Here is a 27215-nt window from a genome sequence, read left to right as displayed (position 1 = left end):
ACATTTAAAATACTTGGAATTTCATCATATATATATATATATATGAGAAAAAAAGATAAATGCTGGTGTGTATATACGGAAAAGGGACATTTATTCCTGTTGTTGCTGGGAGTGCAAACTGCTAGTAGCCACTATGGAAATATCACTGAGTGTGGAGGTTGCTCAAAAAGTTGGAATACATGACATAGATTTAGCATTTGGAGACAACATGCAAAGGCCTCAATATCTTATTACAGAGATAATTGCTTATCCTTTTCCATTGCTGCTCCATTGATAGCCAGGATATGGTAAAAGCCTAGATGTTCATCAATGGATAACGAAACTGTGGCATATCTACACAATAGAATGTTACTCAGTTGTTAAAATGGAATTATGAAATCTGAAGGCTAAAGGATAAAGTTAAAAACAATCATTTTGAGAGAGGCAACTCCGACACTGAGAGACAAAAGTTGTGTTGTTTTTTTTCCTCTTCATTAGTAAATGTTAGCTTTGAATCTTCTGATATGTGTGTCCCATTTGAAATAGCCATAGAGGTTAAGAATTTAGTAAGGGGCCATTTGTGGGGAGGGACCTTCAAGGACTAAGAGCTAGAACGCAGTGTTAGAAGGGAGTAATAGAAAAGAAGGTGTTACATTAGGATGGGAGAAGAGAGTAGAGGCTGGAATACGGGGAGGGATAACACACTAAGGCCACATGGGAGCCCACTGCTGTAGGTGCTACCTAAAACAATGCTAGCAAATACTTTGTCTAGGACAAGGAAGGGTTATCTCTTTTTGAACTGTTGTCCAATGGGTCATGTAGGCCTTCAACCACTACAGGCTACTGCCAATTCTCTTTTGTCTGTCCTCCAGAACTGGACACTAAGACACTGTTGCTGAAGACACCATGTATTTGAAGCACTGACATTAAGGAAATCAAGTTGGTATTCACCCCTAATGACTACCTTTCAAGGTGCCAGAAATTGCCATGTACACTACAAGAAAAGTAACTACAATAAAGACTGGCCTGGCAAGATATGCTCACAGTGCAATATAACCAATCGCTTTCTGCTTAGATCTAAGGCCCACTTCATGTGACGGAACCCCATACCTGGAGCTATTCAAGAGCCAAGAACCTGCACTAGATGGGTCATGGGCCCTAGGGAAGACCCAATCTCTCAACCTTCACCGGAGAAGCTTCCTTCTGTGGTAGACAGCGATTAACACAGAAACCCTCAACTGGTCAGTGTGAGGTAATATTGGACTGTGGAGTGCTAAACCTAAGTGGGGCACTGATCTTCAGGGGGCAGAAAGACTAAGAGCCAGAGACGGTGAACACCACCAGGGAAGGTTTCCCCAACACAACAGGGCACTTGTGCCAGCACACTGCACGACCTTCATAATTACAAGCTCAAGCCAGACAAAATTCCCAGCATAGAAAGAAGGTGGGCACACAACCCATTTTGAATTCTCTGACTATAAGAAGAACACATTGAGATAATTTAAAATCGAAAAAAAAGTTTGGAGATTAGATATTGAACTTCCTGACTCATTATTCTGCTACAGGGACAAAATGACAACTCCTTGTTTTTATGTATGCATGTAGGAATAAATATGTGTCATGCCTGCAACTCATAAGGGAAAAGGTTTTTATATTCCTTTATTTGCATTTATTTTGAAACAGAAAGAGAAGAGGAAGAAAAATAAAAACAAATGTTTACATTTAGGGAATGAATGGTAATAAGCAAGATTTTTTGTACTATCCTTAAAATTTTTCTATAGTGGTCCAATTATCAAAATAGGACATTTACAAGCTCCCGAACACATGTATATAGGAATAATACTAAATGAACTCAGGAGAATGGGTGTGTGACACACACACACACACACACACACACACACACACACACACACGTTGAAGGGGAGAGAGAAAAGGGTAGAAATAATGTAAATACAGCACACGTGTATGAAATTATCAAGATTTAATATATTAAATTATAAAAATATTCTGTTATCAACAAATTATCTCATTAAATAAAACAAAGAACCATTAATCCACATGAATACTGGTAAAGGAATATGTTGTAAGTTTGATAAGAAACAGATATTTACAGTCACAATTTACCTCCCCATAAAACAACTATTCCAAAACAAAAGTAAATATATAGAGGAAAACCACAGTGGATAATTATTCTAGTGATCAATATCAACATAATAATAGAAAACAATCTGAATTATAAATCACATAATAGGATAGTATGAGAAAAATCATTTCTGTAATACTCTTGCCAAAAAACCCCTGCTGATTTAATCAATGAAACAAAAAACTCAGGGACATATGACATGAATTCTTCCCTGGAGATTTAAGGCCACGAGAAACAAGGAGAGACTGAGCAATGCTCCAAACTGGATGAGTCGAAGAAATGTTAAGTAACTGGACTCCAACAGTTTGAATAGGACCAGTTTCTGTTAAAGGATGCTGTAGGTAAGTGGCCAAACTGGAAAGGAATCTGAGGAGTTAATACCAGCATCTATTGGCGTCAGCCTTTTGATTGCAAAGGTGACACTACAGCTACGTAGGACACTGTTAAATACTAAAATAGTTGAGGATGATGGCAGATGGCAGCAAGGCTCTCTCAAATGGCTCAGAGTAAGGGGGCAGCAGAAGTCTTTGAACTTTTGTCTAATATTAACACTTAAAACAAAAACAAAAACCAAAGACGAATAAGCAAATGAATAAACAGAACAGGCAAAAAGCTTTAGGAAATTGTGCTCTTCTGCAGGATCAAGAACTACAGATCAGTGCTTAAAACTAAAATTAAGTTTATGGTGATGCTATGGCTATAATACACTAAAACACTAACAACAGCTACAGCAGCAGCATACTGAAGTAATGTCTGGCTAAATCTTTTGGCCCATATATAATGATAAAAATAGAAAAGCGTAAGTACAAATATGATATCTCATCCCACCAAATTATTCATGAGAACTTGGTTGTTTAAACAACTGGCTTTTGGGTGTTCTCTTATGTAAATCCTGGTCATACTGATTTAATAATACTTGCAAAATCTGCTTAAAATCACACACAAAAAAATCCCAGGTAAATATATTAGTTTTCTAATACATATGGCAAAACATTTTTATCACTTATGTTTTCATGTCATACATTTAACAGGAAACAATTAAAAATATAAATACAATGTTACATTTTAGATCATATATGTAAATGTATATTATTTGTACAAATAGTATAATTTTCTTTTTCTGTGTTAGACATGTAGCCCTGGCTGTCCCTGAACATGAAGATCTACCTGCTTCTGCTTCCCAAGTGTTGGTGTCAAAGACGTGTCACACGCAGCCCACTGAGACATTTAAGATACACAGAGTGCACGCCCCTTTATCTTCTCTGGCCCTCTTCTGCCTCGGTCCTTTTCCCAAACAGTCCCACGTCTACTCTCATAACTTCTCCTTTCCCTTTTTAATTCAGCAGATCATGTATTTTTTCTTTAAAATGTCTATATATTCTTGTGATGCTTCTGAGAGGAGATCTTGATCTGGTTTAGTAGCATATCCAAGGGGAGAAACTTGGCAGAACCCAGATTCCAGTTCAGCAGCAGCTGGAAAGAAAGGGTTACACATCTCAAAGACTTCACAGTTAACCAAGCACAAGTCAGGAGAGATGAAACTCCTGCATGGCAATGCGTATGTGCAGCTGCGGGCCCAGCTGTAACTAAAGGTAACTTACTGAACGGCAATGTGTATGTGCAGCTGTGGGCCCAGCTGTAACTAAATGTAACCTACTGAACGGCAATGCGTATGTGCAGCTGTGGTGCACAGCTGTAACTAAATGTAACTTACTGAACGGCAATGCCTATGTGCAGCTGCGGGCCCAGCTGTAACTAAATGTAACCTACTGAATGGCAATGTGTATGTGCAGCTGTGGTGCATAGCTATAACTAAATGTAACTTGCTCACAGGTTGCATACAATTGCCATTGTGAATATCAAAGTGCTATATATTCAACAATTACGTGCAAGCCATTATAACAAGCACAGGAATGACAAGACGAGATGGTACACTCCCAACAATCATGTGCAGGGTACATCACAGAGCCATAGTACTGAAAACAGCACGGTACCAGGACACCAATAGGCATGTGGGCCAGTGCAGCATATGGCCACTGGAACCAAGTCGTAAGGCCACATATTTATAGGTGCCTGATATATGACAAGACTCCAAAAATTATGCACTGGAGGAAAGAAAACACCTTTAACAAATGGTGCTGGGAAATGTCCACACGTGGAACACAGTTAGACTCTTCTCTATGATCCTGCACAACATCAAGTCCAAATGGGTAAAAGACTTCAATGAAAAACCTGAAACTGCCGTAAGAAACACAGGCTGTATCCCACAAAACACACACAGCCAGGAAGGGACTTGCTGTCAGAGGAGGCCTCATAAAGCTGGAAGGCTTCCATACAGCGAAGGAACCAACCAAATGAGGAGAAAACCTACAGACTGGGAGAGAATCTCAGTAGGCAGCTGAGAGTGGATTAATATTCAGAATATATGCATACTCAAGAATCAAGAAAACCAATAACCCAATTAAAATGGGTTATGGATCTAAGCCCAGCTCTTAAAAAAGGAACTAAAACCCAGAAAAGTATAAAAGGAGCACAGGTTGGAGTGGGGAGGGTGTGAGGAAGGAGGATGCAGGTCATATGAAGGAGGAAATGGCATGTTGGGGAGGGTCCTCAGCTGGGAGAAGGAAGAACACAATACTGAAGGAGAGGGACAAACACCAAGGGTGTCTGATATAGCCTCAAGGAACCATATTATTCTATGTGTACCAAAGTATTGGGTATGTGTGTGTGTGCATTTGTGTGTGCATGTGTGTGTGTGTGTGTGTGTGTGTGTGTGCATGTGTGCATGTGTGCGTGTGTGCATGTGTGTATGTGTGTGTAAAATCTTGAAGGAAGTGATGTCACTTAGCTGACAATGCTCCTCACAAGAACCATAGAATGACAGTAACAGACATGAAAAACCTTTTGAATGGTGTGTGTGTGTGTCTGTGTGTGTGTGTATGCGCGTGCCTGTGCAAGTGACCCTGAGATGTATAAGAAAGAAGGAGGAGCAAGCCAGGAGGATCAAGTCAGTAGGCAGCCTTCCTCCATGGCTTCTGCTTTGGCCTCCAGCTCCGGATTCCTGACTCGATCTCCCTTGGTGATGGACGTGTAGGAGGAAATAAATCCTCTCCTCCCAAGCTGCTTTTTGTCATGGTGTTTATCACAGGAACAGAAAGCCCACCTAAGACAACCCTATGCTGAGATGGAGAGCTACAGGCAGCCAGTGGCTGCTGAGAGAGGGGCAGCGGTCTTTTCCAAGAATGAGACCTCACTCCTGAGTGGCTAGTCCTAAGCACATGAAAACAAGGGCAACACTAACTGGGCCTACAGGCTGCGTATATGAGAGGAGGCCATGGATGTGAGGGGTGGGGAGGGAGGAGGCACAGGTGGGAATGATGCTAATACAGTGTACCTATACAGGACATTCTCAAGTGAAAGAAACATTTGCCAAATTAAACTCTGAAAAAACTTCACACCTTTAATTTTGTGTAAGACAATGGTTAATGTAAAATCTATTCATCAAACAAGAAAAAAGATGTCATTTAATATTTATAATTTACTTCGGAAATTAGCCAATCTAAACTTAAATCATAAATTTTGACACATACCTTCTTTAAGTTCTCTATTTATACTTTTTTCCAACTCCTGATGCATCTGAAATGAGTTGAATCATGTTTAAGAAAGCTGAATGTTTTTAACTTAGAAATTAATGTTATGCAATGTTACATATTTATTTATTTAATAAACAGTATCTGTACCAGATTCTTTCAAATTATAAATATATACATGTAGGCATTTAGATGTCAGCCATTCTCTTGTCATAGGATGCTACAGGAAAACTGTCATTAGAAGATGTGCCATAACATCTCAAGCCATATTTATTTTTCAAAACATAACCTAAGCACAGCTTTTAAAGAAATGTGCTGGTTTAACACATTACTGACCCAAGTAACAGTGAGCACCCACTGAAATGACAGCTCAGAACTTTAATGATTTTTCTCCATTAGCATTAATTACTATGACATTAGTATGCACAGGCCAACAAAACGACTCAGTGTCATGCGTCAAGTGAAAAGTGAGATTTTTATTAGAAATTTGAAACCCAAAAGAAGAAAAAGATACTGACCTTGGTCAGGTAGATTTCTACTCTTTTATTTGATGGCTGTGGGCTTGAGGTAGGAATCACTATGTTTTCTCTTGGAAGAAAAGTTCTGTTGAATACCAAACTATTATGAAGACTTCCAATGCAAGGACACTCTACAACAGGCCTTGCACTGAGAGTGCTCAGGAGAGATCTGTTCTGCTGTTCCTCCAGGAGGAGCTTGGTGCTGGCCTCCTCCAGCCTCTCATTAGTCCTGTGAAGACCACAAAAGGCAAACACTTAGTGTCTGCAGAGTCCCACTAAGTCCCGAGTCACTGCTGTTTAAGAAGCTGCCATGTGAATACATGGACTTTGCAACTCAACAGTGACTTAGCCTGGAGAACCTGTCAGAACTGCTATTAGCAGGGTTAGAATTATTCTTAAAAGTGCAGGTATTTCTACAGGGAATCTTTTGTTGCGGAGGGGGGAGCGGGGGGTTGAGACAGAGTTTCTCTGTGTAGCCCTGACTATCCTGGAACTTACTTTGCTGGCCATGCTGGCCTCAAACTCAGAGTTCATCCTGCCTCTGCCTCCCTAGAGCTAGGATTAAAAGAGCATGCCACCAGCACTGCCCACTCCAGCTTCTAGTGGGAATCTTAGCTAACGAGAACTTCCATCAGGGTAGGAGGGAGAGACATGGGTGTTGAGATGTACAGTTTAACCATTAACCATGTTGCCTTACAGAAGGGCTCTGCTCCCCAGCTTCCTGAGATGTCATCAGAAACACCTGCATTAAGTGCTAACTGGGAGATGTTTCCCGAAAGCATGTACAATTAACGAGTTTCATTCCCTGAAGCGATGTAAGTAGAATTTTCCATCATAGGGAGTTCTAAACATCCGCTCCCTCTACTCAGGATAAATTAAGAGGCTGACCTCAAGGAATAACTCAGAGCCACAGCCGGGATCATTAGCTGTGCTGAGGTTTCCATCTGACTTTAAAGTTTCCCTGTATTGCATGTGCATCGCATCTTTACACGGAAAACCTCTCGGTTGTAATTTGTTTATAGGGACCTCTAATAGAAATACTGAAGATGACAATCAAAGAAGATTAAAATACCAAATGCAGACAGTGCCCAGAGGATAATGTCAGCAGTACCTGACCCTTGTAGCTGAGATAACATTTTTCCAAAACAAAACAAAACATGATCAGACCTGTTTGTAGTTCTATTTAAGGGAAAGTGGATAAGCATTTTCATAACAATATAGTTATCTGAACTATAAAGCTAACAGACCATATTAACTAAGACAAAAAAGAATACAAACTATCCCACACTAACAGTCTGAGGGTCAGTCACAACATTATTCCCACACTTCTGCTGTCTGTTTAGCATTCACAGCCTCCTAGTCTCCCTGGAAACGATGCTGCAGAGAAATAGCAGTGAGTTTATTTCCTGAGATTCAATGTTAGGACTTACTTGTTCAGTTTACTTGACAATGATTTTCTAACTCTGAATTCTTCTTGGTAGAGTTGCTTATATTTTTCTAGTTCTATTTTATCAAGGTCTTCCTGAGTTTTCATTTTGGAGAGCTGGGATTCCAGGTCTTCGATCCTGAGCTCCAGCTGACTTCTCACTGAAGCGTTACTGCTCTCTCTCAACTGCTCCAAGTTTTCCTGAGATGCTGCCTGTGCCTACAGCAAATCGAGAGGAGACACTGTAGACGTAATTATAGCCCGGATCATAATTATTCATTTGTTCTGAATCAAGTATGTGAAGACTGATGCTGATGCTGGGATTTCGGATGTGAATTATAGAGCCTGAATCTTCTCCATCTTCTGCTGTTTATTTAGTCCTGGGAATCTACGCCAGCGCCTGGTGCACGCTAACTGAAGGTGTCCCCCCTGCAGCGTCCCCCCAACTCTGAATGCCTTTTATGCTAGCACACAAAAAACAGCTAACTCAGCTCAATATTTCAAGCTTGAACTAGATGACTAAAGAAAACTCAAGAGCTTGGTAGACTTTATATGCCAATGCTTTTTCTTCTGGCAATCGTATTTTAGGCAAACTAACTTTAAAAGTCATATGATTCTCTAATGAGAGATCAACGGAGCCATAATAATGAAGACCACTTGAACCCAGGAATAAACACGTCCTCTTCTCTCTAAAACTTTAGGAAACAACCTAGAGGAAACAGGCCACGCGCACAGCCGGAGCATCACTTGCAGTGAGATGAACTGCAGTGCACACAGACACAGAAGCTAACCTGCAAGAAGAGGTTGACCTGTTTCAGCTTCTCCACCAAGTCCTGCCTCGCGTGTTCCTCGGCCTCCCGCCTGTAGCGCTGCACCTCGCTGTGCTCCACCATGTTCGTTTCCATGTGACTTCTCAGCCTCACCACCTCCTGTTCCAACTTCTTTTTACTCTTCTCTAGTTTCCCACACTTCCTCTGTATAGTTTTCATCAGCAGTAATTCCTGCTGAAGAAACTGATTTTTTTTACCCAGATGTAGACATTTTGAAGATGCGGTTTCCAGCTTTGATGTGAGATCATCAATCTGCAGGAATAAAATATTACAGTTTGGTGATGAAGAAGGCTGAGAACAGTGCAGGATAAAAACCGATCAGAAATTGTACCTGAGCTCAGTTGCAATTCAGTATAACCTGCAATCACTCCGCCTCCCGCCGTTCCTCCCCTGCCTCTGTTTCTCTCTCTCTGAGACAGGCTTTCTCTGTGGAGCTCTAGCTGTCCTGGAAACTCACTCTGTAGACCAGGCTGTGCTCAAACTCAAGAGATCCGCCTGCTTCTGCCTCCTGAGTGCTGGGATTAACGGTGTGTGCCATCACACCCGGCTCATGATGAGGTTTCTAGTTACTCCAGGAAATTAAAGTCAAAAGGAGCAACTCTGAGTCATTTTGGAAAACCTGCACGGTGGCACACTCCTTTAATCCAGCATTCACTCAGGAGGCAGAGGTAGGCAATCTCTGAGTTCAAGGCCAGCCTAGGATAAGCGGGGCTATGTAGGGAAATCCTGTCTCAAAAAAAAAAATTAACCAAATAAATTTCTGTAACTATTTTCTTCATCTTCATGCTTCACAATTTCTAGAGAAGTTTTAGGGATACTGGTGACGTCAAGCGTCCTGCAGGCGCTATTTGACAAAGTTCCAGAGCTTGGATGAACTGGGCTGAGATTTCAACGCCCTTGGGGGAAATTTGCTACACAACTTTTGCTTGTTTAATATTTGCACTCCTTGCTGTTAAAGGCTCCTCACTGAAGGCTAAAGCTGGGATAATGTAACAGTTCTTATAAAGCTTGGTATTAATAAAGATGAAACTAATGGCGGTTCCCTGGGAGAGTCAGCCACACAGAACACTGAGTCTTCCATAGACCCCATTACTTAGAGAGACACATTTAGACTCCTCATAAGCGGTACTAGTGAGCCTAAGACACACGATCTGAGACAAAGATTAAAGAGGAAAGACTTAGGGACAGTCTAGGAGCTGACAACGTTCATGTTTTCTTCCTGTGCATGTCCGGCCTCAGAAACACAGGAGTATAACAGGGAGAGGTTTTGATTGTACAACTAATGACAAACCTTGGCACCTTCCTGAAGGCAAAGCAGGCAGTCTTAGGAGTCTTGATGTAATACAGATAGGGATCGTACTGAAACAAGGGCTCATGACAAAGACACAGAGGAAAAAATTTGGCTCAGTGAACTGCCTGGCTTTCTGAGCAGACTTGTCAGATCAGGGCTTTTCAGATATTGTAATAAAACAAAGAACAGTCTGCCTTTGCTTAAGCAACATTTGTGTGCTGCTAGAAAGGCTGCACAGTATTTTAAGAATCAAAGGAAAGGATGGTGGTCTTGTATCAAATATAAAGGAAGAATTAAACCAGGGACTGAGTGATTGGGCTTCCGTAGAAAGATAAGCTTGGTATAAGAAGTAGTAGGAAATACCTTCTGATCTATTAATTCTGTGTCAAACTTAAACAGAGTCAAGCTCAAAAAGTCCTCCTGAGTAGCATTTCTGTAATGGCAAGGCTTTGTGACACCAATCTTAAGGAGAAACACACCGAGTTAAATGAAAACTGATTTTATCATAATGTTAATTTTTGTTCTTACAAAATTTGTTGTTTTCTTGCTTTATTTTTTTAGTATGCTATGTAACTACAGAAGAATTTAGGAAAAATGTACCTTAAGAAGGTTTGTAATCAATATTAAAGTTCTTGAGAAAATGATTCTGTGAGAGACACGGGTTGTCAGAATAGGTTAAGACATAACGAGATGTGCTTCCTGTCTGTCATCTCTCGTAAAAACGAAACACCCCCTTCAGGCCTGTCCTCACCCGGGGCTGGACCCCGGTAGAATATACTGAGCTGTTCAGGCACTGGCAACTTCAGAGACTCCTGGTGAGGAGCAGTGACATATTGCAGTATAAACTTACTGACATGGACCACTCTTTTGTGGAACAAAAATGCAACACATACTAAACAAAAATTAGGTAGGCTTTCAGTGGAATTATTTACTTTAGTCACAACCCAGGCATTATTTAGGGAATCCACCTGTAGGTGGTACAGTTGACTCCCCTCACAAAGTTCCAAAGGCCAGCTTCAACTGGCAGCTGTGAGAACGACCTACCCTTAGTACTGGTCCCCAGCTTTCCGATATCCAGATGATGCCAAATAGCGGAGAAATGAACAGACTTAATGCGCCTTATCTAAACCAGACTATGAACCAAATATATGTTGGTGTAAGACACTAAATGTTGAAGTGGCTTATTATATTTCATTAAGTGGAATAGATAACAACACTAAATATCTTTTTTATACCCTTAAAGATTTGGGGATCCTTTAGATAAAGTATTAAGGAGAAGCAGAAGGGATGGAAAGGCTAGAAGGGATTGTTAAGGGAGCAGGTGCTCCTTATAGAGACTGACAAGGAGGGCTTCTGGAACCTGGACAACTACTGCTTTACAGCAAGTGATGAAACTGACAACACACACACACACACACACACACACACACACACACACACACACACACACACACACGCTATTTAACAAAGAAAAACTGAGATTGCTGAGTTCAAATGTCTTTTTCGCAATTACAGACTTTCTACCTGTCAAACTGCCAAGTGATGTTAAAATAAACTTCTGAGGTAAGAAATCCAGAGACTTGTTTAGAACACGTGGTCTAAATGAAGCCACGGCCATGGCTGTAAAACCATTAGTCAGGACTTTGGAATGATGTGCGGCAGAGCCTCAGGTTCCTTTACATGCACTGAGGGCACTGTCTCAGAAAAGCGCACCTCAAAGGCCTGCCAAAGTGGTTCTTCTAATGACAGGACTCCCAGCAGAATACACAGGAGCCTCAGAGCTCTCAGGAGAAACGCAGAAGCACAGTTTGCAAGTGTAGACAAAGACCAGGACAGTAAACTGAAAAGTGGCCCCTGGACCTTGAACAATCAATCTAAGAAGAGGACACAGCTGAAAACACAGGCTGTTTCATACAAAAAGAACAGCAAAGAGCCTGGCAGGTACAGCAGAGACAGAGAATTCTCTCATGTGCAGGACTCATTCCTAAAGAAGCAGCAGCAGCAGCAGCAGCAGCAGCAGCAGCAGCAGCAGCGCCCCCATCTTCCCTTCCTTTGGACAGGAGAGGGTTAGCTGGGGCTGTGGTACACACCTGTAGTCCCAGGGCTCAGGGACTGGAGGAGAAGGACCTTGAGTTCAAGGCTAGCCTGAGCTGCATGACAAGATCTTAAAGGAGAGAAGGAAGGAAGGGAGGAGGGAAGGAGAGAAGGAGGGAGGAGGAAGGGAGGGAGGGTGAGAAGATGGAAGGAGGGAGGGAAGGAAGGAAGGAGGGAGGGGGAGGAGGGAAGGAGAGAAGGAGAGAGGGAGGGAGGAGGGAAGGAGGGAGGGAGGAAATAAATAGAATTCAAGTCTGAACTCTACCATCAGCTCAGTTTCCAATGAGAAAAGCTGGAAGCTCATCCTTAACCTTCCTTTTAGTTGGCAAAGATCTGCAGACAATCTTAGAGATCTGACTGAATTAAATACGCTGCAGTGTATGTAAACACTCGGGGTCAGAAGATCCTGTGTCCAAGATTAGGGGCAAATGTAAGTGAAGAGAGAAGCGCTGGGAGAAAGCAGAAGTTTAGATAAAAGAGGTGAATGGACCCTTTCTTCACAAGTCTACCCTCGCATCAGCAAGGTAGAAAACGGCCACAGGCATCTTCTATGTGAAAAACAATGTTTCCAAAGGAGTGAAGTTAAAGGCCCTCTGCCATGCTGCCCTTCATTACTACCCAAGGCACAGAGTGACATGCAGCATGACTGGAAAGTTCTCCCTTGAGAACACAACTTGATTTGGTACTGGCCTAGAGACGGACATGTAGCCCCCTGCCTGGGAAGGGGAAAACTCGAAGTAAAGCCAAGGATTGCGGTGAACTGATGTCAACAAGTGCAATAAGGAACCAGGTGAAACCGTGTCTTTCTAACAAGAGTGGTGCTGGACAAGTGGAGCGTGCTATGGAAAACGAGCTCAAAGCGTAACAGCTGAACATAGTAAAACCATAAACTTCTCAGCAAAAAATAGGTTTAAGTCCTTGTGACTGGATTTGGCAAGTATTTTAGAGATGACATTAATGGAAAGAAATAGATTAAATGGACTGTATCAACATATCTGTTTGACACCCTCACAGAATCAGAAATGCAAGCTGCCAAGACAGCAGTATTTGGACATCTATAAGAGTCTGTATCTAAGATATATAAAGGATTCTTACAACAACAAAAACTTCAAAAAAATAATCCACGAGAGAGGCACTCAAACACGTTTCTCCAGAGAAGACACACATGGCTAATAATCACATGAAAACACATGTTCGATGCTACTCCAAGAAAATGCAAAGGAAAGCCATACCCAAGTGCTGCTTCATATCACTAGGTTAGAAACATTTTTTTTCCCAAGAAAAATTATGGAAAACAAGTGTTCCAAAGGCTGTGGAGAAACTGTCGGCCCAGCAGTGCTGGTTACATAGTGCAGCCACTTTGGCGAGGACACTGCAGTAGCAGCTGCTCAAGTCTAGCAGTTTCCACACAACTCTGTGGTTCCTAAGGACTCAAGGCAAAACGGATGCAAGCTATACTTGTCCACAGCAATACCTAACCAAAGTGAAGCCGTAAGTGATATAAACATAATGTACGCGCTACCATACAATAGGGCGCACTGAGCAACTAGAAAACACTGTGTACGGATGCTTGCTACAACACAGATGGACCACGAACACAGTGTTAAGTCAAAGAAGCCAGAACACATCCTTTGTGACCGCAGTGACACGGAATGTCAGAGCTGCAGGTGTAAGGACAAAGCCAATATGGTGGATCCTTAAGGCTGTGCAGGGGAGACATATAACAGATAAAATACATTATTTTAGGGTAGCAGAGATATTCTGAAGTGGAAGGCATCACACAATTCTAGGAATAGAATATGGGATATGCTAACTATAGCCCAACAAAACTGCTACCAACAAGTAAATAAAAAAAGACTTATTACTCATGATTTAGGATCATATAATAATAGATTGTAGCCTGGGTTCAAGACATAAGAATCAACAGTATGACCTTCTAATAGAAAATAATACAATTTTCATTGACATTAAGTCCATAAAACAGTATAAAAACTTCAATGCATCCAGAGACTTATATTACTTAGATGAAAAATTACCTTATTTATTAGCATATTAACTGGAACATCCATTTCAAGTTGACTGTTTTTCATATCTTGACGGAGATTAAGTTCTCTGTTTTCATGTTCACTTAACTCCTTTTTAGTCATCTTTAAGAGTTCCTTAAATCTGTACAAGTAAATGAAGAATTTAAAGAGTACATTTAATTATTGAAATAGATATTATAATTATTTAAACAGATAATAAGTCTATCATTATAAAAGGATACATTTTCTGAGCATGGTGGCATACATCTTTAATCCCAGCACTCAGGAGGCAGAAAAAGGCAGATCTCTGTGAGTTCAAGGCCAGCCTGGTCTACAGAGTGAGTTACAGGAGAGCCACAGCTACACAGAGAGACCTTGTCTTGAAAAAACAAAAACAAAAAAGATAAATTTGTAAATTATGAGCCTCTTTCATTTGTATACCTAATATCTGAAAGCACTATAATTCAGTTAAAATCTCAGATAAATAATATGAAGAAAAATGTGTGCTATGTATGGGAGGTAGAGCTGACAATGTAACCAAGTACAGAATACCTGTAACTATATCCATTTTAATATATTAACATAAAACACTTGCATGTCGGCTCTAACCCAGATATCAGTACCTAAGGAGAAGACATCTGAGCACTCTGTCGCCAGCTGGCCCTCTTCCACAAGGCCAAGCACACAGCCCTGAGGCTGTAGCAGAGAGTGAATGCTTAGCATCTGAGCCTGAAAAGTATCAAGGAGATTATCCAAAGCAGAAAGAGGGAAAGGAAAAAACAAGTCTTTGCAGTTTGAGTGGAGGGGGAACAAAACAAAACTTAGGAAAGGAAAACTTAGAGAGGAAAATAGTGTATGAAGACTTAAAGAGAGAAGAAGAAATCTAAAAGTCTTGATAGGAATATCTGCAAAATCCAAAAGACGCAAAACCGCATACAGAGCAAAGGCTTGCTGCACATGTAGCTCAGAACACAAGGTCCTGCGGTTCACCTCTAGCACGCCCCATTCTCCCGCAGTCATGATGGGGGCTGCAAGCATTGGAAAATATTCCACTTTAAAAGACTGGTTACAGAGAGACTGAAGCAGCAAACACAGGGCCTGCACCAAATCCTCTGCATAAGTGTTACAGCTTTCAGTTTGGTATTTTTATGGGTCTCTGAATCTTGTGCCTTCTCGAGCTTGTGTCCGAGGATGTGGCAGTCTTTGGTTTATCTTACTTGTTTTTTATCTTAGCTTATGTTTTGTTGCTATCTCTTAGACACTGTTCTTTTCTAATGAAGGACAAAAAGGGAGGGGAGGCGGACAGGAACTGGAAGGTGCAGAAGGAGGGGAAACTGTTATCAGGACATATTGTATTAGAAAGGAATCTGTTCTCAATAAGGGGACGGGGAGGCGGGAGACTGGTGACAGAAATACAACTGCTCATGTCACTGTATCTAAGTCATATGTATGTGCTTGTAAGCATGAGACAGACACAGTCAGCTCTTGGTACTTGTGGGTTCCATATCTAAGAATTCAACTAACTTTGCACTGAAAATAGTGAAGAAGAAGCAAAAAGTGCATTTACACAGAGCACATACAATTCCTTTTCCTTGCTATTATTCCCTAAACATTGTAGCCTAACAATTACTTAATTAACATTTACACTATGTTTGGAGTTTTGAGTAATTTAGAGAGGAGGGACAGTACATTGGGGTTGGGAAGAGGTTAAATATACATAGACACTATTTCATTAAGGGCCCGGGAGTCTATGGATTTTGCTATCTACAGGGTGCGCGAGATTCCACTCTTCTATAGATACCACGGCAGAGACTTAGAGTTAAGCCCCGCCTCCTCACTTAGGCCAGTGGGAAACTCAAGGCAGATACAAGTTTGTCCTTTATTCTTAATCCCTTTTCAGACCCTGCAATATGGATCGCATTCTTGCTCAAATCTGCAGACATGTTAGTCATTTACCTACATCTAGTTGGTCATCGTCCTTCTGTAACACTAAAGACACAAAGATATGAGTAACAAGATATTTTAAAGATGTTCACAGTCAAGATAATCAAAAGCCGGTCAAATGCCAACTTCTACAGTATGCTGCCCCAGGCCCCTGGTGGGGGGCCTGGAAATCTCCAGCCATTACTCCAAGCTTGAGGGACCTGAATTCGTCTTCCCTTTCAGACCTGACCATGTCTCTAACTCACCTTGTGACTTCTGATTCACTGAACCAGCCCTGGATTCTAGGACCAGCGGGCATTATCTACAGACACTGTGACAGCAGTTGAACCTATTTCTGTTTACTGGCAAGAGTCTCAAAGGCCTAAGGAAATGATTGACTGGATTCTAATCTGACGACATGCATATTTCTCTCCCATCCCCCAATTCTTCTGTAAATATTCGTGATGCTCTTGTCAGTACCTGGATTGCAGGATACCATAATTTTTTCCAGTATGAGTTTACTGAACAAATCCCTGCCCTCTGTTCATGGCTTTTTACCATTTGGTCAACAGGAGTGAGGACCCTTCAGACAGATTCTGGTACCAGGACCAAGGGATGACTATATACTCTGTGTGTGTGCTTATTTAAAAAATTTTAAATAGAAGTTCAATATCATGTAAACCTTACATACACATAGGAAATGCTATGGAACAACAGTTTATCTCCATGATAAAAATCTTGTAATTAAAGAGAGAAAGAAATGTTCTATAAGGATAATTTATGATATAGTTAAAGAGAACTACAAATAGGTTTTTTAAGATATCAAAATGCCTAAATGGCGAAGGAAAAGACACTACAAATGAACGAAAAAGATCAAAAGTGGTTCAAAAACTGTGCTTAAAAGCTGATGAAGAGTTCAGTTGACATCATATGCCAAAGGTATTGTTGTTGTCTTAAAAAGCATTAAGGAGTAAATATAGTTTAGCAATCAAAAATAGTCTAGTCTTATAAGTTTTTGAAGTAAATTTTAAAAAGTAATTTGATTATGAAAATGCAGATAGAAATGAATTTGTATTTAAGTTTTAGCAAAATTAAGAACAGCTGAGAAGACTGAAATATTAAAAACTTACTCTATGAGTTCTTTTTCTAACGTATCATTTTTCTTCTGTTCTTGATCCAAAGTATATTCCAGAGATTCTTTCAACTCAGTAAGTTTCCTCAGTTTTTCTTTATCCTCTTCAGACTTTGAAAATGATTTTTAAAGAAAATAATTTTTATTTTTACTTTATTAAAAAATTATTTCTCTTGTGACTCTTTGGGGTGCTTTGTGTGTGTGTGTGTGTGCCCACGTGCACGCCCGTGTATGAGGGTGTGCCTGTGTGTGTACATGTGCATGTGCATGCATGTATCAGAGGTCTGCTTTCAGGAGTTAGTGCTCTCCTTTTACCACAGATGTTCCAGGGATCAACTTAGGCCAGGCTTGGTGGCGGGAGCTCTGATCTGTCTGGTCCATCATGCCAGCACTTAGGCTTTGTTTGTTTGTTTCTGTTTTAAGTTTTTCAGAAAGATCAACTGTCACTCCAGGTTGGCTTGGAACTGACTACGCAGCCCAAGCGGCCCTGAACTTTCAGCAATCCTCTACCTTCAGTTTCCTAAATGCGGGGACTACAGGTATAAACCTTAGTGCCTGGCTCCTTATTAACCTTTTAATTCACAGAGAAGACTTCAAAATATTGCATATTCTTAATTCTTCTTATTTCCTTAGAATGCTACAGAAAATCTTTCATCATTTTGGAATAAGCTTAATAGGTTTGAAGCACTGCTAAAAAACATGCTCAGGGGCAGCGAGGTGGCCCAGTGGGTAAAGGTGCTTGCTAGTCTGACAAATTGAGTCTGATCCCTAGAACCCATATGAGGGAAGGAGACAACCACCTCCCCTAAGGTGTTTTCTGACCTCTAAACCCACAATGTGGCTCGTGCATGTCTCTCCTTCGATCAAAGAAAATATAGAAAATGTAAGCCAGGCACAGTGCACAGGCCTTTAATTTTAGTATTTGGGAGGCAGAAGTAGATGGATCCTTTTGAGTTCAAAGTAGTCTGGTTTACACAGTGAGTTCCAGGACAGCCAGAGCTACATAGTGAGATCCTGTCTCAATAAAACAAAACAAAACAAAACAAAAAAACCCAAACCAAACCACAAAATGTAAATGTAATTTTTTTTTTTAAATTATTTTTTCAAGACAGGGTTTCTCTCTGTAGACTTGGCTGTTCTGGGCTCGCTTTATAGACCAGGCTGGCCTGGAAATCAGAGATCCACCTGCCTCTGCCTCCCTGGGTGCTGGGATTACAGGTGTGTGCCACTGTGCCTGATTTACATCATTTGTCTTCTTAACACTTTCCTTTAATATTCCTATATAGCAGGACATCTTCCAACAGTTTCATTTACTAAAGATTCCTTATCAACATATTATCATGTTAGGAAAAATATGTTTATAAAATTGGATAGTTTATATAAAATCTAGATGAAAAACTACTGTTCAGTGGTTTGTGGGCCACAGGGAAGAATAATCACCATATGTATTCTCGACTGCCTGGTAATGTGCCCTTGGGATGGACCACAGTGAGCTTTGGTGCTTACCCAGTGAGAACAACTCTGACTGCACAAGCCCACCATCGGGTAGACCGTAAACAAGATGTGGTATGTACATGCATCAGATTATTGAAATGATAGCGCTTAAATCACTGACTTAGGAATGCAGCCAACTTCTCTACAGAGAGGACGTGTGCTATGAGGATCAAGTGGTGTGAAAAGAACACAATACTGAGACTTTGTGCACATCCCACTGTGTCCCCACAGTACAACTGTAGGGGAGACTCTCCCTCCCTCTCATCATGAAAGAATCCAGAAAGAGGTCCACTTACCAAATTCACACTTGACAGGTTTTCCTGAAGTTGCTCAATTTCTTCTGATTGCTTTTTTATTGTAACTTTGAACTCAGAATTTTCAAGTTCAAGGCTAAAATTATATTTTAAAATAATTATATTTACAGCGCAATTTTTAAAATATCACATCATTTCTGAAAATTAACCGAGTCACTCCATAAAATTTTAAAGGCCGATGATTTGGTAACTATAATGTCTCTAGCTGTGCTCTGTGGATCAGGAATCACACCCAGATTCTCCTGCACAGGCTACGCCCCTAACTGCATCCCTGCTCAAAGGTCTGAGCTTCAAGAAACACACAGGTCAAACTCTGCCCTGTTTCGGAGAGACTGCTATTGTAACTGACATATATTTGCTTTACAAACACTGGACTCCCATTATTTAAACTGTACCTTTGCAGGTGTTCTTGCATCTTCTCAGCATGCTGGACAGCCTCTCTGTGTTGATCCTGAGCTTCCTGCAGCTGGAATAAAGAATAAAACAAACCTTTACTAATAAGCTATTCTAAAAGCTGCACACCTGATTCTTGTTTCCCAGGAACACAAGGTGTCCCTGATCTGCTCGCATGTGCTTCTCCGCAGTGAAGGCAAATTTAACTGAGATGTTGCAACAGGGATGTTGTGCTCTCAGACACTAAAACATTACCTACCTCTTTACAGGAGCATTTGCTGACGCCTGCCCTGTGACTGACAGCCCCGTAAGTCACAGCCCGGCTAGCGCAGCCAACATGGAGGAAAGTCGTCAACTGTATCCTACCAGACATACAAGCTGACAACCCTGGTAAAACCAAGAAGAGAGGCTTTTCCTTCCTTCCTTCCTTCCTTCCTTCCTTCCTTCCTCTTTCCTTTTTTTCTTCTGAGACAGGGCCCTGGTTGTCATAGAACTTGCTCTGTAGACCAGTCTGGCCTTAAATTCAGAGATCCATCTGCCTCTGCCTCCCAAGGACTAGGATTAAAGGTATGTGCTACCACGGCCTGGCAGGAATTTCTTTTAGTAAGCATTTATATTTCTGTATTCCAACCATCATTTTGTCAACTGTGATTTTTAAAAAACTACTTAATGCACATGTGTTATGTATCTACATACCTATAAATTACCACAGCTCTGCCATGTATGATGAACATGATATTTTAATGACAGCTGGTTGTCTTACAAAACAGTTTCAGTGGAGGCATATCCACACAGAAGCCAGAATGCCTGGGTCCAAACCCCCTCGTCAACAGTCGCTACATGTACAGATTCTAAGCAAATAAACTTTCTGTATCTTAGTTTCTTCATCTGTGAAATGGAAATAATCCGACCTATATCAATGGACTACTGAGAAGATTAATTAGGGAATATAAATAATATACTTTGAAGCATTCATGACAGTGAGTGAGATTTTTGGTGGGTGCTATAGCAACCTCTATGCAAACTCTATCAACTAATGCAACTGAATGTGGCAGGAAATGGGGAGACTGAAGTCCGTACCATATCTCTACTACTTCCTGGGACTCCCTAGCCACCAGTAGCTCTGTCCATGTGAGTACTTGTCAGCCTCTTTCTTCTCCATACTGCTGTGCTGGCAAGGAGCATGCAGTGCAGCAAACAGCGTTTCTTGGAACAAGCAGGACATGGCCTGACAACCAGAGGCCGATGATATGGGTTTCTGTTGAGAACTTAAGGTTCCTAAATGGTACATGAGGGTTTTGCAGTACAGAATATCAAAAAAGTTATAGAAAGAGCTTCGCAGTTGGTCAACTTCTACATACTTAGATATCCTAACTCTGGGTACATAATGAAAGAAGATAAACACAGTGTTTTCTCACAGTGAGGAAATAAATGTTCGATAGAATATGTTTCCTCTTCTAGATTGTGTACTTGCACTTCACATGCAATTCCTTAAAATACGCTTAGAACAAGAGCCTTACTGTAGAGGCCGTGTATATACCTCAGCTGGTACAGTGCTCGCCTGGCACACATGAATCCCTGGGTTCAAGCCTCAGCAATACATAAACCAGGCATGTTAGCATTTGTCTGTAACTGTAGCATTTGGAAGGTAAAGGCAGGAGGATCAGAAGTTCAAAGCCATCCTAGAATACATGAGACCATTTTTTTTTTAAAGTCTTATCACCGTGAGGCCTGGAAAGAAGCAACTACTGGTATGGTACAAAGTATCTAATTTTATTCTAATGATTATTAAGCAAAACATTTTCAATCTATTTGAGTATATACATACCAAACATCATTTACTCTGTAAGTAAGTTTATATCCCAATAAAATTACTTTTCATACAAATGACAACCAAAGAAGTGAAAACCAATGCAAAGTAATGGAAAAATCAGGATATTGAGAGTGAAGTCAATTGAGTTAGAGAAGTTATGGAATGCTTCATAAAAAGGCAAACTGTTTTGAATAAATGAGGAAAAATAAATAAAAACCAAGAAGACTAAAATGCTTTACGAGCCAGGCAGTGGTGGTGCACGCCTTTAATCCAAGCATGCAGGAGGCAGAGGCAGGTGGATCTCTGTGAGTTCAAGGCCAGCCTGGTCTACAAAGCCAGTCCAGTAGCGCCAAGGCTACACAGAGAAACCCTGCCTTGAAAAACAAAACAAACCTTAAAAAAGTGGCATGCGTGAAGGCTTACTGGTGGCGCCGTGGGCCGAGGTAACTAAGGTGATAAACCCCACCTCAGGGAACTGGAAGCATAATAAATGGTCAATTACCCTGTAAATGAGTCCACAGCAGTATTAACAACAGCCAGGAAGTAAAGCCACCTAACACCTGCCCACTGGTGAAGGGAGTAAAGCAACAGCATAGTACAGCAACAGCATAGTACAGCAACAGGAAGATGCGAGAACTGGCACCGCCATGCTGAGAGAACACAGCCGTTCAATATTGGGTGATATAAAATGCTCGGACACAAACAGACTGGTACATCCAGGGGAGATGGGAGGACTACGGTGACAACCGTGAGACTCACAGCTGGCTGTGCTGATGACTGCGCTGTGACGCTCAGGTCTTACTCTGAATGGGAGCTGGAGCTCTGCAGTATGTTCACTATAGCTCAATAGCACTGTTACAGTTTGCAAGCCAGTGTACCGGGATATGCTTATAAACCCAGCACTTGAGAGGAAGAGGCACCACCACGCAGGGGGATGGCTACAAACTGGAGGACAGCTTGCTTTTCGCAGTCACTTCTAGACCGCTTGAGCTATAGAGATTCTAAAACACATACACACACACAGATGGCAGAATCTAGATACTGTTTTTCATTCTGTTTTAGATAGGAATGCTATAGATGACCTGAATATTTCCAGGCAGGTATATTTCTAAATCAAAGTAATGCCTCGCTTTGGAGACAGGTTTTAAATTACCCTGAAACATTTGGTTTTTGTTTGTTTCCAGAACAAGGGATTGAGCATAAGGACTCATACATTTAGAGCAAGCAATGTGCCTGAGCATATCCTAGGCCCTCTGAAAAGTTTTTCAGGCTGGCCTCTAACTCCTGCCTCAGGCTCCCAAGTAGCTGACATTACAGGTGTGCTACCACATCTGGATAACATCTGTATTTCTGGGCAACATACACAGCCTTTATGTACAAATTATCTTGAAAATCATTAAATAAGCTTCAAAGATGCTGTATCCACTCACAAAAGTGAGGGTAAGAAGTATCCCAACTTTCTGGAACTTTCCATAGACAGCATCTCTGGTTTAACCTAATTTGCCTCAACTGTAATAGAAATATCTCTGGGGAATGATATATAGTTCTCAATTTGCCCAAGGATAAATATTTTAGAGAAAGACATATGAAAGTATAACAAAAAAAAAGAAAGTTGGGTGGTGGTGGCGCACGCCTTTAATCCCAGCACTTGGGAGGCAGAGGCAGGGGCAGGTGGATCTTTGTGAGTTCGAGGCCAGCCTGGTCTACAAAGCAAATCCAGGACAGTCAAGGCTACGCAGAGAAACCCTGTCTTGAACAACAACAACAACAAAGAAAAGAAAAAAAGAAAGAAAAGAAGGAAAGAAAAGAAAGAAAAGAAAAAAAGAAGATGGCTTTTGGGGTCTGAAGGCAACTGTGGCCAAGCCTGATGAGGTGAGTTAGATCTCTATAGGTCACATGATAGAAAGAGAGGACAGACCCCCACAAGTTGGCCTCTGACCTCCACTGGAATGAAGCAGCATGGTTGGTATATCCCCTCACAAGAATAAATATATTTTTTAAAGTCAAAGAATAAAATGGTAGAATAAAACTGGAGTTTAAGAAGTCCATTATAAAGGTAATGGCAAATCGCAATAAAGATATAAAAAAAAGCAGTGTACTGAAATCATCTGAAAACTGTAATATTGACAAGCTGTGCCCGAGCTGTTGACGTCAGTGCATGCGTACCTGACTTCTGAGCTGACCTAGTTTCTTCTTTAACTCCCGTGCCTCGTCTTCTAGACTGGTGCGGTAGCGGGAGGAAACCTCCAGGGAGGCCTCCGACATGGCCTGCTTCTTTAGGGTGTCGGCCAGCTCTTGCTGGAGTTGCCTCAGAGCTACCTGATAAGAAATGTTACTGACTTTTATAAAGCATGTTACAACACATAAGAAAACCATTTAGCTCTTCCACACGCGCTGAAGAATACCACTGCATGAAGCAGTGTGTGTCAGTGAGGCTGGTGGGGATTAAATTCTACAATGAGAAACTTTGTTATACATTTTAACTTACCCATGTTCTAAAATTTCATCTTTTAACTGACATGTAAAAACATAAAACTGTACATATTAGCAAGGCACCACATAATGCTTTGATACATGTACACATTATCTATGGTTTAGATCAAGTTAGACACAGTTATGGCTTCAAACACTGATCATTTCTTTATGGTGAAATCCTTTCTAGATGTTTGAAATATACAGTACGTTATTGTTTGGTAGCTCCGGGTTTCCTGCTCTGAACTGTAACTGAGCACCCTGTGACCATGGCCTCCCAGACGCCTCCCTCTTCTCACTCTCATCTCTGGGAACGTTGGAGCTTTTAAGAAATGAGCTTTTAAAGATTCTCTACTACAAGTACGGTCATGGGGCCTTTGTGTTTCTGGGCCTGGTCTTCCGGTCATCAGCCTTTGACAAGCACCAGAGGACTCTACCCAGCTTTGGGCAGAGCCAATGCATTTTTATATTCAGCTAGGTTCAACACTTAGTACTAACGACCAGTATTTTGAACTTCCCTTTGGGATGTTTTAAAAATATTTCCCTTTCTTGGGGTTGGAGAGGTGGCTCAGGGGTTAAGAGCACTGGCAGCTTTTCCAGAGAACCTGGGTGTGAAGCCTGGCACCCACACGGCCGTTCATGACCATCTGTAACTCCCATGCCCAGGGGTCTGGTGCCCTCAGCCGACCTCAGCAAGCACATGGCACACAGACATCCATGTATGATAAGATACACTTTTCTTCTCCGTACTTACTTCTCTTTCTGCCTTCTCATTCTCGTGCTGAGACACCCTTTCTCTCAAATGACTGCACTCACTGATCAGCTCCTTGTTTCTGTCCTCTAGTGTCAGATTCTGCCTCCGACTCTCGGCTTGGAATCTGTTCAGCGTATCATGGAACTGGTCCTGGATGCTAACTATGGTCTTGTCTTTGCTCTCAGCTTTGTTGGAGGCATCGTCTAACTGCTGCCGAAGCAGCATGTTTTCACTCTGCAGCTGAGCCAGCCTCTCCTCTATGGACTCTTGCTTCCCCATGTACTTGGTCACCTTCCCTTGCTCGTCTTGGTACATGTGCTCCATCTCTTTCATCTGGCACTGTGTCTGGCTGAGGTCTCTCTGTACACGCTTCAACACCAAAGTCTTTTCTCTGAGCGCATCTTTTGTGTGGTGAAACTCAATTTCCAGGCTATTCAATTTCCTTTCAGTTTTAGAAAGTTGCTGGGAGAGAATCTCGTTGTTATCTCTGAGGTTGGACGCATCAAAATTCATCTTGTCTTTCAAACGAAACCACTCGTCTCTTGCTCTCTGGAAAGCAGCTTCCAGGTCTCTTTTGGATGTCTGGATCTCGGCGTGGTCGCGCGCAGCCGCAGCTAGTCTGGACCGCAGTGACTCCACGTCTGTCTCCAGTCGCTCCTTATCTTGTTTCTCACTCTCCAGCTTAGAACTGAGCGCTGCGTTCTCAGTCTGAAGAGCGTTAAGCTGCGCGTTGCACTGGGACACTGTTTTTGTAAATGTCTCTTCATTGAGCCTGATCATCCTCTGAAGCTTGTCATTCTTTTCATCTGCAGTCCTAATGTCCGCAAGGTACTGCTTTTCCTTCTCCTGGTTATGGTTCTTTATTGTGTCCATTTCCAGTTTTAACATGGCAACTTCATCCTGCAGCCTCTGATTTTTATGCAATAGGTCTTTTTCCTTTTCGTGACTAACAGAAACCTAAGTAAGGAAAGAGACGTTCAGCTAGCACTCCATGGAATGACACGGCACAGTTTCTTATGGAATATGGGAACGGCATGTGCAATTCTACAATCTAAGAGCTGAAATACATATATGCAACTGGAAAAAAAATCTAATTTTTGAGCATTTAGAGGTACAGATGTCCAAAAGTTTGTAAATGTAATTAAAGAACAATTGAGAGAAAAGAAATTGAGAGAAATACTTTCTAAGAAACAGCACTGGAAAAGCCTTTCTCTGAGTTACAAATGCCTAAGGCACAAAGTCCAAGATTACTAAATTTGTTCATATTTCACATTAGGAGAAAGCTTAGTGCAAGTGAGGACTAGAGTACAGTTCCCAGCATCCATGTAAGGGCTGGAGCATATGGCAGCCCACTGCAATCCTGGCACTTGGGAAGCAGAGATGGGAGAACTCTGGGGCAAGCTGACTAAGGGAACTAGCCAGGTAGGTTCAGAGAGAGTCCCTGCATCAATACCTGAAGTGGAGTAGCCAAAAAGACACCGTCAGCCCCCCCCCCTCTCTATATATATGCACACACAATGCTCCCAAGCAGATAAGAACATACACACACCACACACATTCATAAAAAGTTATGTTTACACTTTAATATCTAATGTAAATAGTTGGCCCATAATAAGAGCCTTAGTTCTTTCATTGGGACAGAAGAAATTTCCCAAAGTTCTTTTAATTCTTTTTTTCCAGAAAGTTTTTCTAACATTTTTTGTAGTCTGCCATAGGAACTACATTTATTGATAAATGTTAAAAAAAAAAAAAAGCACTATGCAAATAAGCATGTTTGTGCACATGAGTAACCCAGTCGCCACCATCCTGAAAGGAGATTAAAACTGTAACAAGACGCAGGATGCCCCAGGCCCCTACCCTGCGGCTAGTCTCCTGCACCAAAGCGTGCTTTCTTTTGCCTCCTACTCCTGCAACAGGTATATTATGTGCACACATACGGGTCAAAATTTTTCTACATCTTCTAAGATGACTATGGCTGGTTCTGAAGTATGTAAATAGACACATCTTTTGAAAACTAAAGAAAATACCTCCGAAGTCATTCTCTTCTGTGCCGCTTCTATCTCCTTTTGTTTGCAGAGGTGATGTGCAAGAATTCCATCTTGCCGCAGTCTGGCACTCTGTTCCCGGGACAGCTGCCGCTGGACCTCATCTCGTTCCTCTAAAACCTAGAGAACAGTCCCGAAGCCCTCAGTCTCATATGCTTGTGCCTGCTGCGGACAGGGTACCCCACCGCTTATTTAAGACGGAAACATTAAAAGCAAACTGGAAACAGCCGATGAGGACGTGAGGAGCTCTAGCCCACATACGACACTCAAACCTGTGCTGCACATTATAGCTAAATGGCTTAAAAAGCAAAACCGCTTCTTACAGGTGGGAAAGGCACTGTAAACTACAGTTTGTTATAAACATTTATAACTAGTTTTAACAGTTTCAAAGTCAATTAGCCTGTATTTTTAAAAGAGGGCTAAACTAACTTTATTTTCCAGATCAAATTTTTCTTCTTTTACTTCACTCAGAAAGGCTTTGTGAGACTCACCTGTTTTCAAGAGTCACAATAAATAATTTCAGCTACCCATGTTAAAATTTATTGTTAGCACGAGGTGCCATCAGTCAACAATGGACAGTATGTATCCTGGCAGCCCCACACAATAGCATCAACTAGGGATGAGGCCGCTGTCTGACTTGCTCAGGGCGTTTGCATAATAATAAAACTGACAGGTATCTTCATTAATGGATCATGGAGATATGTGCGTATAAATATGCACATATAATTAAAATGGCATTAAAAGTACAACAAATAAAGTAGCAATAAAAAATTTTCCCCAGAGGTTAATGTACCTGGTTCAGATGATTTCTTACTGTCTTCAACTCCACATCCAGGGTTCTGAGAGAGACTTCAAGCTGCTGCTTTGCTTCCACCTCACTCTGATACTGCTCATCTTTCCTTCTAAGCTGCTCCAGAGTTTTCTCAGAGAGCTGATCTGCACTTCTCCTCTTCTCTTCCTCTTGTTTCAGTGCAAACCTG

General features: G+C 41.5%; 1 protein-coding gene across 2 annotated transcripts in view; it reads right to left on the bottom strand.

Annotated features, from left to right (window-relative positions):
• Positions 1-1945: 1945 nt before the first annotated feature.
• Positions 1946-27215, bottom strand: part of ANKRD30A (ankyrin repeat domain 30A) — a 72562-nt gene continuing 47292 nt past the window's right edge. For both annotated transcript variants that reach the window (XM_084766520.1, XM_084766521.1), the window contains 13 exons: positions 27029-27212; positions 26218-26355; positions 24191-25147; positions 23131-23283; positions 19154-19224; positions 18741-18834; positions 16949-17061; positions 13908-14037; positions 8448-8738; positions 7661-7875; positions 6231-6459; positions 5713-5758; positions 1946-3595 (listed from right to left, as the gene is read on the bottom strand). In XM_084766520.1, the coding sequence (XP_084622646.1) occupies positions 3462-3595; positions 5713-5758; positions 6231-6459; positions 7661-7875; positions 8448-8738; positions 13908-14037; positions 16949-17061; positions 18741-18834; positions 19154-19224; positions 23131-23283; positions 24191-25147; positions 26218-26355; positions 27029-27212 (2755 nt within the window). In that variant the 3' untranslated portion in view covers positions 1946-3461. The remainder of the gene's footprint in view (positions 3596-5712; positions 5759-6230; positions 6460-7660; positions 7876-8447; positions 8739-13907; positions 14038-16948; positions 17062-18740; positions 18835-19153; positions 19225-23130; positions 23284-24190; positions 25148-26217; positions 26356-27028; positions 27213-27215) is intronic.

Source organism: Acomys minous (assembly GCF_964271855.1).
Source record: "Acomys minous genome assembly, chromosome: 17".
In the NCBI taxonomy this organism is placed as follows: domain Eukaryota; kingdom Metazoa; phylum Chordata; class Mammalia; order Rodentia; family Muridae; genus Acomys; species Acomys minous.
This window is presented reverse-complemented; position numbering and strand designations above follow the sequence as displayed.